The sequence below is a fragment of the Microtus ochrogaster genome, chromosome 5 (assembly GCF_000317375.1).
Source record: "Microtus ochrogaster isolate Prairie Vole_2 chromosome 5, MicOch1.0, whole genome shotgun sequence".
Lineage (NCBI taxonomy): Eukaryota > Metazoa > Chordata > Mammalia > Rodentia > Cricetidae > Microtus > Microtus ochrogaster.
Window position 1 is genome coordinate 77,349,955 of NC_022012.1, and position 13,107 is coordinate 77,363,061.

Consider the following 13,107-nt stretch of genomic DNA (forward strand, 5'->3'; position numbering starts at 1 on the left):
AGGGAAGGGAAGGGAAGGGAAGGGAAGGGAAGGGAAGAAAAAGTTCAGCCTTTCTGGGGCCTACATTTGAATGGGTTGCGGGGGAGGGGGACATATAATAAATTAAGGCACTCACAGAGCCCAAGAGAAGAGAAATAAGGCTAGAAGGAGAAATAATTAGGGACAAGCACAAGGGTGTGGGAGGGGTTAAAACTTTGAATAGGGTGAAGGGAACCTGATTGGCTCTGTTTAAATTAAATATTCATCCTGATCCAGTCAGCGGTGTGTATGGGTGAGCAAGTAGGAGACAAGAGATCAAGAGATATGATTGGCCCAGCTTTAATTGGAGGCTCGCTCTGGTCCAATTTGCTTGGTGCATACGTGTGTGAGCATGCCGAGGGTCGTCCAGACTCACAGGCTGAGCACAGCTGCTAGTCTCAGCATCTAGCATGGAGCTGAACCAGTGCTCCCCCCTCCCACCCCCTCCCTCCTCCTCTTCCTCTGCTCCCTTTCCACCTTCCGCCTGCAGTCCCCAGGACGTGGACTAAAGGCATTTCTGAGGTAGGAGGGTAAGGGCTAGCTCCAGTAGCTGGGATAGCCATCATCCAGGAGCCCTGCAGTGCGGCTGCCTCCAGTCTGCCTACTTCTAGCTGACTCTGCTGTTACTGGCTATACTCCACCCATCAGAGACAGGGCTGCAATCTATCACCCCAGTGCCTGCGGCTGGCTCTGAGTAGGTCCATACAGAGGAACCCTGGAGATGGGTTTCAATTGCTCCTGCCCTGAGACCCACAGTCAGTAGGCATGGAGGTGGCCCAGGATGCTTTATATATCTGTATTGGCAGGGCCGTGACTCAGAAGGACTTCTGTCTGTCATCAAATCCTCTCTCCCTGGACTGTATTGCATATCTTACCTTCCTTACCTTTTCTGAAGGCACAGCTCCCCTTACTCCCAGGAGCCCCTCAAGGTACCCTGAACCCTGTAAGCCTCAACAGAGATCATAGCTGAGAATGACAACCTCAGAAGTCACCCAGCACCCAGCCTTTCTTCAGACAGTGCAGCGGCAGCTCAGGCCTCAGCAAAAGCAGAGGCCCTGGGGCACCAGGAAAGCTGCAGAGGCCAGATTCCAGAGCTCCAGGGATTTGCCTGGAGAGCCAAAACTTGTTTGGGAGATAGAGACATAGCTCAGCCGATAGAAAAACTGCTTTGCAAGCACAAAGCCCTGGGATCAATGCCCAGCACCACATAAACACTGGGTGTGGTGGTGCACACCTGTACAGAACCCCCAAGGTGGCCACCGGCACTTGGGGCAGGGGTTAATGCAGCTGAAAAATGGAAGTATCCTCTAAATCAGGAAGTGGGGGATTCCTGACTCCCCACGTGTCATACAGGTGGCCATGTAGTCCACAGATGTTGCTGGGTACAGTGCATGGGGAAAGTCATAATTACAGCAGGACCCACATAGGATCCATGCAGCCTAGTTTAGAAGCCAGTGGGAGTGCTGAAGACGGTGAATAAGAGCTTGCTGCCAAGTCTGAAGACCTGAGTTCGAGCCCTGGAACAAACTGATGGAAGGAAAAAAAACGACTCCTGAAAGTTGTCTTTTGATGTCTACATGTGCACCCTATGCTCACTAAATAAAATATTTATATATTTATATATTATGTGCCTATAAATAAAATATTCATATGCATGCACACACACATATGTCAACTAAAGTTCTCTTGAGGATGGGGTGGCCCTGGAAGGAAGGAAGGAAGGAAGGAAGGAAGGAAGGAAGGAAGGAAGGAAGGAAGGAAAGGCTGATGTTCAGCCTTGGTGGGAATTAACTCATCAAGGCTCTGGGGAGGAATAGGCCTCTGTGGGACTTAGTGATGGTTCAGAAGCTAACGGCCATCAGAGCTCTCTGGACCCCATGTCACCAGGCTGACTGAAACTCCATCTCATACACCCACTTAGGTCTCCTGCCCATGACTCTCTGAATATTAGGTTTGGACAGGACTCCATGAATGACTAGGAGTGCCTGCCAGGGGGGCAGGAGGACCAGGGTGGCAGTTTCACCCAGTCCAACTGCCCTTTCTCTAAACTTTCACTTTACACTCTGAGACCAAAAAGGCAGAAATTCAAGCAGTGATAACAGCCATGGAGCCACAGGGGTGAGATGAAGGGTCCTTGTCACCTGCTGCTGTTCTCCAAACTGTGACCGTGGCTTGGGGGCTACCCAACAACTACACTAGAAGAGCTGATGGGGGTGACAGGAAGGGCTTCCGGCCACCAATGCCTCTTCTCTGCTTTTCCTGGCTCTGATGAGCTGTGAAAGAAGAGATCTCTAGACAGGCAATAACACAGGCCTGGTAGGCCCTCTAAGATGTGCTCTGAGATACCTCTGTACCATGGATACCAGACCTCACCTAAGACTGATCTAGGGTGTGACCTCTGGTTCTCCTGTCTGGGGCCATCTGTGCGGCATCTCTGTCTCGGCCTCTCCCCTGACAAGGCTTCCTCTGGAGCAGGCATGGTGTCCAGGCAAAAGCCAGGATGACTAAGGCCTGTGCCTCTTTTTGAGTTTCTGTTGATGTGATAGAACCACCATGACCAAGAGCAGCTTGGAAAGGAAAGGGTTATTTCATCTTACAACCCTCAGGTCAGGTCACTGAGGGAAGGTAGGGCAGGAACTGAAGCAGAGGCCATGGAGGAATGCTGCTTATTGGCCTGCTTCCCCTAGCTTACTCAGCCTGCTTTCTTATTCACCCAGAACCACCTGCCCAAGAGTGGCACCACCCGCAGTTCTGGGTCCTCCCAGATCAATCACTAATTAAGAAAATGCCCCATAGGCCAGTCTGGAGAAGGCATTTTCTCAGTTGAGGTTCCCTCTTCCCAGATGACAGTCTGTTCAGGACAAGAATCAAGAAGTCTCTGAGCTCACACCGTGGTGGTCTGGGCCCTGTCTCCAGCTTCCATGCCCGCCTGTGAGGCATGAATCTACAGCTGGTGATGACAGCCCAGGGCTGGGGCCCCGGTATCCTTCTCTGTCTCTTGCCTAAACCAAAAAGTACCTTTCTCCTCACTGCAGCTCAAGCAATACAAAGGCTTCGCCACACCAGGCCTGCAAGCTTCCAGATGTTTGCAGCTACTTCTTTTTTTTTTTTTAAAATTTTATTTAATTTATTATGTATACAATATTCTGTCTGTATGCCTGAAGGCCAGAAGAGGGCGCCAGACCTCTTTACAGATGGTTGTGAGCCACCATGTGGTTGCTGGGAATTGAACTCAGGACCTTTGGAAGAGCAGGCAATGCTCTTAACCACTGAGCCATCTCTCCAGCTCCCAGCAGCTACTTCTTAAATAGTCCCAACAGCTGCAATGCTCTGTGTGCCACGGTCCGCTCCATGGTAGAGGACTTGGTGCTGGGGTTAGAATGCTGGCATCTTGCCTTCCTCCCCTGACTTCCCACCCCCATCACACATAAGAGTATGGTTTCATCAGCTCAGGGCACGAGGCTCTTCATAGACAGCTTATTCCCCTGAGAGCAAGTCCCAGGAGGGGTCTGGTAACAGTGCGGCCCGCTCTGTGGTGTTGTATAACCTTGAATAAGGTGCTGTGTTGGCTCTGAACCTCTGGTTTCTCTCATCTGTCAACTGAGAGGTGTGCCCACACACCTCAGCTGCCCATGTATCCTGCTGGAGAACCAGGTACAGAGGACCCTTCCTGGAGATTAGCTCAGCTCCGCCAGGTGTGTAGAGGGGCCTCCAGGTAGGCTGGCTGCTGCAGACCTTAGCTGCCTGTCTGCCTACTCCTGGAGAAGAACATCCTGGAAATGGCTAGTTGAAGGGATGGGGAGGGAACCTCAACGGCACAGGATGTGAAGGTGTTGATGTCAGGCAAGGCCTGCTCGTGGGGTTAATGTCCCCTGCCCTTCCTTAGATCCCTGGGCTCTCCAAGAACACTGGTAACATGGAATGCTTCTGGGCCCTCCACCAGAGCATTCCTCCTGCTTAGGATGACCCATGGCACCCACTGCTTGTAAAGCCTAGAGTGCTTCGCAGGGCCCAAGACCCTCAGCCGTCTGAGCCAGGCTTTCCTCTCTGCTCTGGTCTTTCTCAATATTTCCAGCTCTTCAAAGCAGATCCAGACATCTGCAGGTATAGGGCCTCCTGCAGCTTAGGTATCCCCCTGCTTCCCTCTTTAGAGCTTGCTGTCCTCGGTCTCCCTGCTCCCCGCCCTCTACACAAACCCCTCTCTCAGCAACACAGTCCCCTGTAGCACACTCCGGCTCTTTGCCTTCCTCACCTGAGAGGGAGAAAACAGCCAGGGGAAGGGACTCAGACCCCCTGCCAGGTTGTCCCCAAAAGCATGCTTTCCTCTTCTCCACAGGTCTACCAGGCTCGGTGGTGAAGGGAGTTCCTATGTCTTTGGGTTTTAGCACAGGGTTCATGAAAAGGGGCCGGTAACCAGCACACAGCAAAGACAAGCACAGGCTTTGAGACTTGCAGAGGCAGGAATCCCCAGCCCCGAGCGCCAGCCTCCTCCCGCCACACACTCATACATACACACACCGCTACTCAGCACCTTCCAGTCTCGGGGACCCGCATGTCCACTCTGAGGACTATGAGCAGTCACTTCCCAGAACCAAGGACAGAGGGGTCCCCAGTACCCCTCCTCTCTGGAGCCAGGAGAAGAGGATATGTCCTTGGGAGCTAATGCTGGGCCAACTGGGGTGGACCTGTAACCGGCTCCTTGGATGAAGGATCTGTGTGAGGGAACATGATGTGCCCTTTCATTCCACAGAGTTGCTTACTGCTCTCAACCTGTACAAACTCATCCCCGCTCTGTCACTGTCAGGTGGGCTAGGGACAAGTGTCCTCACCTCTCAAATCACCTTGTCTAGGTGAAATTCATAGAGATGAGCTGTGTGGAGGACGTAGGAACCCAAATTGGGGCAAAGACGCCAAAGAGCTCAGGGCCTAAGGCATAGGACACCTGACCTTTCCTGCAGGCTTTAGGGAAATGGATGGCGGCCCCTAGGTGATAACAGCCTCATTAATACTAGCCTCCCTCCAGAGGAGAAGGAAGAATACCAACAGTCCATCCAAGGCCTTGGGAAAAGCAGTGCCTACAGACGTCACTCAAATGAGCCTTAGGACTCACAGGGGACAGTCCTTCCTTGTGTGGCCCATCACCAACATGGCTTTGGTCTGTCCATGTGTGGTATTGAGTTTCAGGTATGCCGATGTTCCATTATGCTTTCGGGTTGCATGCCACCGCCTCCTACCTCATCCCCCACCCCACTCCTCCCCCATGGAGAAGGCTGCCTGCAGCTTCGGCCCTGTCTATCTGTACCAAAGTCTCAGATGCATTCCTGTGTGAGGAATCTGGGCTCGCAAGAGAACACAGGGCATCACAGTAGTGGTTCCCAAACATGGCCACCCATGGCAATAACGGAAACCTTAGAAAAGACACACCGAAGTCCAGCCTCCCTCTTAGACATAGGGATAGCACATGCTAAGCTCTGGAGGGGGTGTGAGGATTTTGGAAACTTCCGGGTGATTCTAAAGTGTAGAAATGGGTCAGAAGCACAAGGTGGGGGGGCACAAGGTGAGAAGGGAGACGGATGGAAGTTCTACTGACGTTTGTTCGTCTGTTTGGTACCTTTCGCTGATGCCACACCTCCAGCCATAGCAGCAGAGGTGCCTATGAGGTAACAGCGACCTTGACCTGAGTTCAATCCCCAGGGTCCACATAACAGTGGAAGGAGAGAACTGGCTCCAGAGGTGCCCTCTGACCACCACACATTCACATTATATACTACTACTACTACTACTACTACTACTAATAATAATAATAATAGTGATGATGATGATGATGATGATGATGATGATGATGATGATGATGATGATGGTTAAAACTAGGGGTCTGGCGAAATGGTTCAGCAGGTAACTACCTACAACCAAGCCTACTGACCTAAGTTCCATCTCCAGGCCCCACATGGTAGAAGGAGACAGCTGACCTCTCCCACAAGTTGACCTGAGTCCTCTTCATGTGATTCATGGGACATAAGTAGCCCACACACACAAATAAATTAAGAAAGAAAGGAAACAAGCATCTGATTCGCTGGAACCAGAGCTCCAGGTTGTTGTGAGCTGCCATGTGGGTGCTGGAAACCAAACAAGTGTCCTCTGGAAGAGCCTCTGAGCTACCTTTCAGCCCTAGCTGTTTATTTTTTAATACAATATCCATGGAACTAGGGATGCGCTTTAGCTTGCTTGGCATATACCAGGTCCTGAATTCAATCCCCGACACCACATAAAAAATGTTTTAAATTTGAAAAAAAATTTTATCTTTATCACTTAAATTTAAATGTTAAATATTAGAGTCAAGGGTGTACCTCATCTCAACAAGATAGCATTTGCCTAACATACCCATATCTTTCACCAAAATGGAAAATGATATTTTTACTTTGAAGATTTTAATTTTAAGGTAGGGGCTAGAAAAATGGCTCAGTGGCTAAAAGAGGTAACTTCTCTTCCCGAGGATCCACCCAGTTCGACTCCCAGAGTCCAGCTAGGTGGCTCACAATCTATTCCTTCTGCTCCAGAAGATCCAAGACCCTCTTCTGGCCTTTGCAAGTGAGCACACACATGTGGCAGACACACAGACAGCCAGAGGCACATAAATAAAAGTAATTGTTTTGTTTTTCAAGACAGGGTTTCTCTGTGTATCCTTGGCTGTCCTGGAACTCGATCTGTGTAGACCAAGCTGGCCTTGAACTCACAGAGATCTGCCTACCTCTGTCTCCCAAGTGCTGGGATTAAAGGCATGCACTGCCACCACCCGGCTTAAAAATAAATCTTTTTAAAGAGTTTTAAAATTAAATGTTTGTCTTTGTCTTATTTGGGGTTATTATTGCTGTTGTGAAACACCATGACCAAAACCAACTTGGGGAGAAAGGCGTTTATTTCTCTAACAGTCCCATATAACAGTCCATCATCAAAAGCAGTGAGGGCAGGAACTCAAGCAGGGCAGGAACCTGGAGGCAGGAACCTGGAGGCAGGAGCTGATGCGTGCAGAAGCCACAGAGGGGTGCTGCTTACTGGCTTGCTTCCTATGGCTTACTGTGCCTGTTTCCTTATAGAACCACCAGACTGGGGTAGCATCACCAACATCAGTCACTAATTAAGAAAGGCCCTACAGGCTTGCCCACAGCCTCATCTTGTGGAGGCATTTTCTCAGTTGAGGCTCTCTCCTCTCAGATGACTCTGGCTTATATCAAGTTGGAAAAAAAAAAACAAACACCTAGCCAGCACAATTATAAAAGAATCAGAAGTCGTTAATAATATTCAACTAGTTAGGAATACTCATGACGAATGTATGTTTTCTTACAGATTGTGTGGTTTCTAGTAATGATGATCATTTCGTGTGTAGAACACAATTCTAAATTACTAAATATTAGATCTTTAGCAATTCGTGTTGATAAGGGTTCCACAGATACAGTGTTGTTAAACTGACATGCTTTGACTCCTCTCTGCAGGGCTTCTGCAGGGCTTCTGCAGGGGAGAACTAACTCAGCCAGGATGTCTGCGTGTGCTCGCCTGGAGTAAATTCTCAATGTGGACCCGTTACCCAAAGGCCACGAGCCTGTTAAAAGTGCGGCAGAAAGTTTGGGACACTGTGGTTCAGTGTTATCCTACAAACACAAAGCCCGTCTCCAGCCCTAGTACCACAGAAACTGGGCGTAGTGGCTCATGCCTAGAGCCCCAGAACTCAGGATTTGGAGGCAGGAAGATAAGTTCTGTGTTGGCTACAAAATGAGTTAGAGGCTGACCTTTTAGGTTGCATGAGATGCGGTCTGGAAAATAAACCATAGAACCAGTGAGATGGCTGGGTCAGTGGGAAGAGGCACTTGCCACCAAGCCTGGGTCCTCAGTTTGATCCAGGACCGATGTAATGGAAAGAGAGAACTGGCTCCCGAACGTTTTCCCATGGCCTCCACATGGACACCACAACGTGCTTACTCTCGTACATGTACGTGTGTGCATATGTGTGCCCTTCCTCACACACTAAATAAATAAATAAATGTACTTTAAAAATTTAGCAAAATAAAAGTATTGGAATTATATTGCCCAGGGGTCTCCAGAAAAGCCACTGCCCAATCTTGGAATATTGACAGGTAGAATGGATTCCCATGTAACCTAATCCTCATCTATATTCCTTCCTTCCCATGATCCCCTCCCATCCATCCTACGCTAAGTCCCTGTCTGACTCTGTGGAAGTTAAAGCCCTCAGAGGCTCAGGGACCTTACACGTGGCATCTTACACTCAAGGAGCCTACCATAGGAACAGCACTGACCGTCTATCAAGGCTGTCCAACCTTTTGACACTACAATATAACATTGTATCTACAAATACAGTTGGGACCCATTGTAGCTCTTCTGGGATACTGGCAGCCCACAGGCCACAGCAAATACAAGCCTGCAAGTAATTCCGATGTGTCACAGTGGAAGACCCTGAGCACACTCCAAAGGAATCCAAACTTGTTTTCTCGGCTGTAAAACGGAACTGTCATGAGGTTTGAATCTGATAGTGTTTGGTACGATATATTAATAACAGCAGTCTGTGTTAGAGTCAGCAGCAATATTGGTGGGAAGCATGTATTAAGTATGAGAAGCCGGCACTGGACAGCAGCTAGGAGCCGCTTTGAAGACTGACAGGTGAGAGGGTGCTCTGTTCACAGACCCTACAGAGACTGGGCTAGTCACTCTCTCCTTTGAGTGTGTGTGTGTGTCTGTGTCTGTCTATGTGTCTGTGTGTGTTTATATGTGTCTGTGTGGTGTGTGTTCTGTCTGTGTGTCTGTCTGTCTGTCTGTGTGTGCATGTGTCTGTGTGTGTGTTTTTGTGTGTATATGTCTGTGTGGTGTGTGTATATATCTGTGTGTGTCTGTGTTTATGTGTATGTGTTAGTGTGGTGTGCGTGTCTGTGTGCATATGTGTGTGTTGTGTGTCTGTGTTGTGCGTGTGTTGTATGTGTGTTGTGTGTGTATAGGCCAGAGGTCAGTATTGAATGGCTTCCTCAGCCCTTCTTCACCTTGAGTTTTTGAGAGGAGATCCCTCACTGAACCTGGAGCTTGCCAATTCAGGAGGACTAGCTGTCCAGCAAACCCCAGGGATCTGCCTGTCTCTGTACCCCAAGTTTATAGATGAATGCCACTGTAGCCGGCTTTTACCTGGTGCCACAGATGCAGGCTCAGGTCCTCAGGTCTGCAAGCACTATACCAGCTAAGCTATCTCTCTAGCCCCAGATTTGATTATACTAATATATATTAATAGTATCTCTCCACACTAGTGTCAGAGTGAGTGTTAGTGGGGGCTGGCATTAAGTATTGGAAGCCGGGATCAGATAGCAGCTTGCAGCCGGGTTTGGAGACAAACAGATGAGGGTCTACTTTATTCACAGCCCCTAAGGGGAATGGATTAGCTACTTTATTTATTTGTTTGTGTATTCATTTATTTATTTATGAGGCAGTCTGTCTAGCCCAGTCTAGCCTTAAATTCAGATCCTCCTGTCACTGATATACATACATAGTATCATACGTATGTATATAGATGTGTATCTATATGTATATGTATGTAATTTTGGAATGTCTGGCAAGGCATTTGACTTGTTATTTCGTCTTTATGTCAACGTAGCAACCATGCAGAAGTCTTAGTAGGAGGAGGAGTGTTGTGTTGTGTCAGTGTCTGTCATCTTGCCAGAGCCTACGGCTAAGTTTCTAGAAATTTTTTAAAGCCGATTGTTAAGTATGGCCTTTATTAAAAATTAAATTACATTAACTTACAATTAAGTAAATTATAATAAAAGCCAAAGCACAGAGTATTAAAAATTCATCACATCTTAACTGTTTCACTCTGTTCACGAGGCTTTTCATGTCTATTACATCTGCCCAAAGAGTCTTTGGGATTGAGGATGTGGTTCAGTTGGTAGGGCGTTTGCCTAGTCCTGGCACAAAGCCCTAGGTTCTGCTTCTGTCTCCAGCACGGCAGAAATCCGCAAGTGGTGGTGCACACCTGCAGTCCTGGCACTCAGGAGCTGGAAGCTCAAGGAACAGAAGTCCAAGGTTAACCATGGGTATCGAGTTCAAAACCAGCCTGGGCTTTAAGACAAATAAGTCTTACAAAACGGAAAAATGTCTCAGGGAAAGGTGCTTGTGCACAGCACAAGTCTGACAGCCTGAGATCTAGCCCCAGAATTCATGTCAAGGTAAAAATCCACAGAGCTGTCCTCTGATCTCCACACGCCTTCTGGGGTGCACACCCAAACACACACACACACACACACACACACACACACACACACACACACATATTTTAAAAATAAGCAAAGTCTGTCTCTTCTCGCAGGGTCCGGGAACGTGGCAGACCTGCCTCTCCACTGCCAACGCATCCCCATGGGCTCCTAGATCAGTGCTCCTGATGGCCAGCTATTGACTGACTGCCAGCCCTGGTGCCTCTCAGAGTGGCCTGGACTGGGCTGGGTGCCAGCAGCTTGCTGCAGACAGCTTTGCTCAGCAGACACTCAAGTGCAGCTGTGAGATGAGACGAAGGCGTGGCCGTGGGAGAGAGTGGGGCGCTAGCAAGACTGGCTGCCACACTGAGGGGCACTGGGAGGGGGCACTGGCTAAGAGCGACAGGGTTCAAAGGGCGTGCCCTGAGGAATCATACTCTTTGGAAATCCCAGCCTCAGTTTCAGCTGCTTGATCTGGGGGCCTTAATTAGCCTTTCTGGGCCTTCATTTCTTCACCTCTAATTCAGAGGTTTGCTGCTAGAGTTAAAGACAACGCCTTAGTAGACCCTGGAGTCACAGAGGGCTCAGCCTCCGCTTAAGTCTTGTCACAAAAAAATATAGTCTAGGGCTGCGGGTGTGGATTGGTTGGTAGAGCGTTTGCCTGAATCGCATAAAGCACTGGGGTCCCAACCCCACCTAACAAGCCGGATATGGTGGTGCATGCCTGTAATCCCAGCCCTTGAAAGGCTGTTAGAAGGAGAGCCAGGAATTCTGGCCAGCTGGGACTACAGACTGAGTTCTGTTAAGAGCGAGAACTTGCCTCAATAAAACAAAAAATGTCGTTGGAGGGATGGCTCAGTGGTTAAGAGCACTGGCTTCTCTTCCAAAGGACTCGGGTTTGACTCCCAGAACCTATATGGTGGTTCACAGCTGTCTCTAAACTAGATCTTGGGGATCTGGCGCACTCTTCTGGCCTCAGAGGGTTCACATGTGGTATACGGACACCCATATAAAACAAAAGATAACACTAATGGGGCTACTGAGATGGCTCAGTTCGGTAAAAAGTGTTCCCTGTGCAAGCATGGGAATCTGAGTTTAATCCCCAGAGCCCACATCAAAGATGGGGGCCCAATAGCACATGCTTACAACCCCAGTGATTGGGGAAAACGATATCACAGGATCCCTGGCGCTGGCTGGCTAGCCAGTCTAGTTCATTTGTGTGCTCCATGTCACAGTGAGAGATCCTGTGTCTAAAAATCAGGTGGATGGCTTCTGAGGAACCCCAGAAGTTAGCCTCTGACCTCCAACCTACACACACATACACACACACTCTACACACACACACACACACACACATACACACACACACACAGACAGACACCCATACACACACACACGCAATACATGCTCTGAAAACATAGCATAATTCTCACAAGAGAGCATCCCCAAGGTGTCCCCCAGACACCCAAGATTCTAAGAAAAGGAACACTGCAAATGTCAGGGTTCAGGTTGACTTCCTGAGGGCTGTAGCTGACCTTGAAGTGCCCCCCACCACTGCCATGAAGGGACTGGTGGAGTTTATGTGAGGGTTTAAGGAATTTGGGCTGGGGAATAGAGGAGGCAGGGTTTCTTACCTCCCTATTTTGGGAAATAGCCTTGTCACCTTTATCAGAGCCTAGGAATGTTCAAGGCCCTGGCTGTGGCTCTAGCCTGCTCGAGAAACCAGCAGCTGGCTGGGTCACAGAGGTCAAAACAGCCTATGACTTTCCTCAGGACACTGGGAGTAAAGGGGCTGAGGAGCCTCCCCAGTGAAGGAACTCACCCCAGTAGAGGAACCCACCTCAGTAAGGGAGCACACCTCAGCAAGGAAACCCACTCCAGTATGGGAGCCCACCCCAGTACAGGAGCCACCACAGTAAGGGAGCCCACCCCAGCAGAGGAACCCACCCCAGTATAGGAGCCCACCCCAGCAGAGGAACCCACCCCAGTATAGGAGCCCACCCCAGCAGGGGAACCCACCCCAGTAAGGGGCCCACCCCAACAGAGGAGTCCACCCCAGCACAGGAGTCCACCCCAGAGCCCTGGCAAAGATCTTTCCTTTCTGAGCCACTTTGAATAGGGGCACAAAACTGATGCTTTTTTTCTCTCTCCCTTGCAGACAGGCAGAATCGAGCCAAACTACCCCAAGGTGTGCGGGCATCAAGGCAATGTGCTGGACATTAAATGGAACCCCTTCATTGACAACATCATCGCCTCCTGCTCCGAGGACACTTCGGTGAGCTGAGCAATGGACGGTCCCCAGGAATGACCCTGAGCCCATACCTCCCTACTCCCCCCCCAGAACCTCTGTCCATACATTACCCTCTTTCTCCTCTCAGCCCTGTCCCTCCTTCAGCCAGTCCCAGGATAGGGAGGACAGGGGTCAGGGAGGGGCCGAGGGAGAGGATCTTTGCTGGGCACACCCGTGCTTCAGTGGCTGACTGCGTGTGCAAGTGCTGCTTTGTAGGTGAGAATTAGAACCCAAAAATGAGGTGCGATTCAGCCTCTCCCTGTGCTCTATGATGCAGGGAGAGGGAAGTGCAGAGGAGAAGGGAGGGGTGAGGCAAAAGGAAGAGGGCTCCTTTGTCCTCTGGAGCTGTGGCTTCAAGGGCAGTGCTGGGAGGGTTGTCCTGAGGGCATAGAATTCCAGCTTTCTACACCCTACCCCTTGAGACGGGCTGGGTGGAGAGAGGAGGAGAGAGGAGGAGAGGGATGGGTGGAGAGAGGAGGAGAGAGGAGGAGAGAGATGGGTAGAGAGAGGAGGAGAGAGGAGAGGGATGGGTGGAGAGAGGAGGAGAGAGGAGAGGGA

At 49.8% G+C, this 13,107-nt stretch overlaps 1 protein-coding gene across 1 annotated transcript in view; it reads left to right on the top strand.

Annotated features, from left to right (window-relative positions):
- Positions 1–13,107, top strand: part of Coro2b (coronin 2B) — a 114,146-nt gene that overhangs the window by 78,703 nt on the left and 22,336 nt on the right. The window contains exon 3 of the mRNA XM_005347799.2: positions 12,418–12,534. Coding sequence (XP_005347856.1) covers positions 12,418–12,534 — 117 coding nt within the window. The remainder of the gene's footprint in view (positions 1–12,417; positions 12,535–13,107) is intronic.